Consider the following 2,618-nt stretch of genomic DNA (forward strand, 5'->3'; position numbering starts at 1 on the left):
TGTCAACGTTATAAATATTTAAATACCATAAAAGAACCTATGACCATAACGGACTGTGGAAATTCAGCTTTTGATAAGATTTATTTAGATTTGGTAGGTCCATTGACAAGAGATAATAATTATAATTACTTTTTTTAATAATTTTAACGCTCCAATGCGACCTCACCAAATATGTCGAGGCATATCCGATAGCAGGTAAGGATGCGCGCACAGTAGCTACAACTCTAGTAAATAATTTTATACTTAGATATGGCATCCCTCGGCAGATCGTGACCGATAGAGGAACTGAATTTATAAATTCTACAATGGAAGAGGTTTGTAAAATTTTAAATATAAGTCAATTACAGTCTACAACCTTCCACCATAAGACCTTAGGATTACTTGAAAATAGTCATAAACATTTAACATTTTATTTAAGAATGCAAGTTAACTACTGGTTTTTTTCGTATAACACTTCTGTACACTCGAGTACAAAATTTACTCATACGAATTAGTGTTTGGCAAACAATGTAACTTATAATTGTGTAAACAAATACGGTATACAAGCATAGCCACTGTCTCCTAACAATATGCCTGAGAATGCACCAGCCTCAAATCGCTGCTTCAAACGACTTTCCCTAAATATTCTGGAGTCATGAACACTCCCACGCCACCTGGTAACAATGTCCATGATTTTACAATCTGCATCAAAAACTACCTGAAATAATAGTTAAACATTGTAGTGTCTATTACTAATATCAATAAGCATCAATATATTTCATATAGATTCAATGAAAAAACTTATGAGTTAATAACTGCCTGCCTGAATAAATGATAACAATATTAATATTGTATTGATGTATAGTAATATCAATACCTGGATATTGAGGGATGGAAATCCTTTGCAGTTAATATATAGATGACCACCGTCTACATTTAACTTTTTAACTCTAATATGAGTACATTCAATAGCACCAATCACTGTAGGGAAGTTTGCTATTCTACGAAATTTTTGCATTGCTTCCTCTTGTTCTGTTAATGTAGCAGGCATTTTTATAAATCTATGTGATATTTGAGCAATGGCGTCTGCAACTTTTTTACATGTTTGACTTATAAAAGGTTGTGAGAGTCCACGTAAATCGGCTGTGTCATCCTGGATCTATAAAAAAAAACAATAGCGTTTATTAGTATGAAACTTAGGGCATAATTTAGTATACACTAATACTCGTACTAATGTGAAACATTCAATTTAAGATTTTAATCTACTTACTTCATGTCGAGCCCAGTTTCGTAATGCGCAAACAACTTGTATTTCGGGAGATACTGAGCATCATCTAGGACCTCTGGTTAAATCTTCCCTTATCAAGTCAATTATTTTCTTTGCGTAACGTTTGTTAAACCTATACTTTTGCTTGAAATCTTCATCGGATAGCTCAATGAAAGGATTTCTTCGCAGACGATTTCTGTAGTTTACGCGTGGTGTTTGTAACAACTCGGTGACTTCCATGTCCTCGATATCCATTAAATCAACCATGTCCATATCCATTTTTTTTACATTAAAACAGTTAGTGTTTTACAACACAACACAACAAAAAGAAAATAAAATTATCAACTGACTGTAACTTTTAAAATTACAAGACAAAGTTACAAGACAAACTTCGACAGATACGCTTTAAACCATCGTAAAACTAGAGTCGCTGAGGTTTAACGTTAGTCCACGGTATAATCTATGGTTTATCGCTAAACCATTTTTTATAATAACGTTTTTGCTTGTAACGATGTACAGTTATTTTTTATATAAAAAAAAAAATATATATAAAAAGGTTGTCTGGAAGAAATGGCTTATAAGCCATAAGACCGCCTTTTGCTTGGCCAACTTTGTTTTAAAGAATATATATTTTTTATCTTTATGTATATTTGGTGTGCAATAAAGAGTTAAATAATAATAATATATATATATATTCGGATAAAAATAAATAAATAAAAATTAAATAAACATAAAATAAAACGGCACTATTTACATTTTAAATAATTAAGTACATACATATATCATGGCAAAATATTTAGTTTTAAAATATTAACGTCCGAATGCTCACGGCTAATAGCTCGCTTCAATGAATCATTCTCGACCGTCCCCCCTACTCCCGCACCCCTCTCGGTGGCGGCTGCGCTCGCGCCGCCACGCCGGCCGTCAGACACGATCAGCTTCGAAGGAAGGAGCACGTTTACGCTGTCCTGCCTCCCGCGACAACGTATCTTCGTATGAGCCTTTCCGCATACTCGAAGTACTGGACCATTCCTTTGTACCACGAGCTGGGGTGTGCGTTTACGTCAGAGATGATATCTGCTCTCGACGCCTCGGCAGCCTTGAAGGACAGGACCTATCGATTATCTGGCTGCGTGTAGATTGTGACGACCATCCGCGAATCTACGCTTGCCTTTATCCCATAGCGGTAATGCCGTAACCGACCGACTGGTTGAGCACGTCCAAATGGCTACAGATTCCGTACTGCAGCAGATCCCATCCGCAGAGATCGTGGTTCTTGGTGATTTTAATGCCCACCATGCCGAATGGCTTGGATCACGTACTACCGATCATGCGGGTAGATCTGTTCTCGACTTTAGCATATGATTTGACA

At 36.1% G+C, this 2,618-nt stretch overlaps 1 protein-coding gene across 1 annotated transcript; it reads right to left on the reverse strand.

The window, feature by feature from the left end:
- Positions 1-514: 514 nt before the first annotated feature.
- LOC125075551 (putative nuclease HARBI1) lies at positions 515-1,525 on the reverse strand. Its single transcript, XM_047687263.1, has 3 exons — positions 1,454-1,525; positions 857-1,138; positions 515-697 (listed from the first exon to the last, which is right to left on the reverse strand). The coding sequence occupies exons 1-3, from the start codon at positions 1,523-1,525 to the stop codon at positions 515-517; spliced, it is 537 nt and encodes a 178-aa protein (XP_047543219.1).
- Positions 1,526-2,618: the final 1,093 nt, after the last annotated feature.

Source organism: Vanessa atalanta, chromosome W (genome assembly GCF_905147765.1).
Source record: "Vanessa atalanta chromosome W, ilVanAtal1.2, whole genome shotgun sequence".
Lineage (NCBI taxonomy): Eukaryota > Metazoa > Arthropoda > Insecta > Lepidoptera > Nymphalidae > Vanessa > Vanessa atalanta.

Excerpts from the sequence above, each read along its gene's own strand:
- LOC125075551 (XM_047687263.1), bottom strand. The coding sequence starts at position 1,525 with ATGGATATGGACATGGTTGATTTAATGGATATCGAGGACATGGAAGTC. Across the intron at positions 1,139-1,453 it reads AGTTGTTACAAACACCACGC|ATCCAGGATGACACAGCCGA; the intron begins GTAAACTACAGA and ends TTTTTTTTATAG. Across the intron at positions 698-856 it reads TTCCATCCCTCAATATCCAG|GTAGTTTTTGATGCAGATTG; the intron begins GTATTGATATTA and ends CTATTATTTCAG.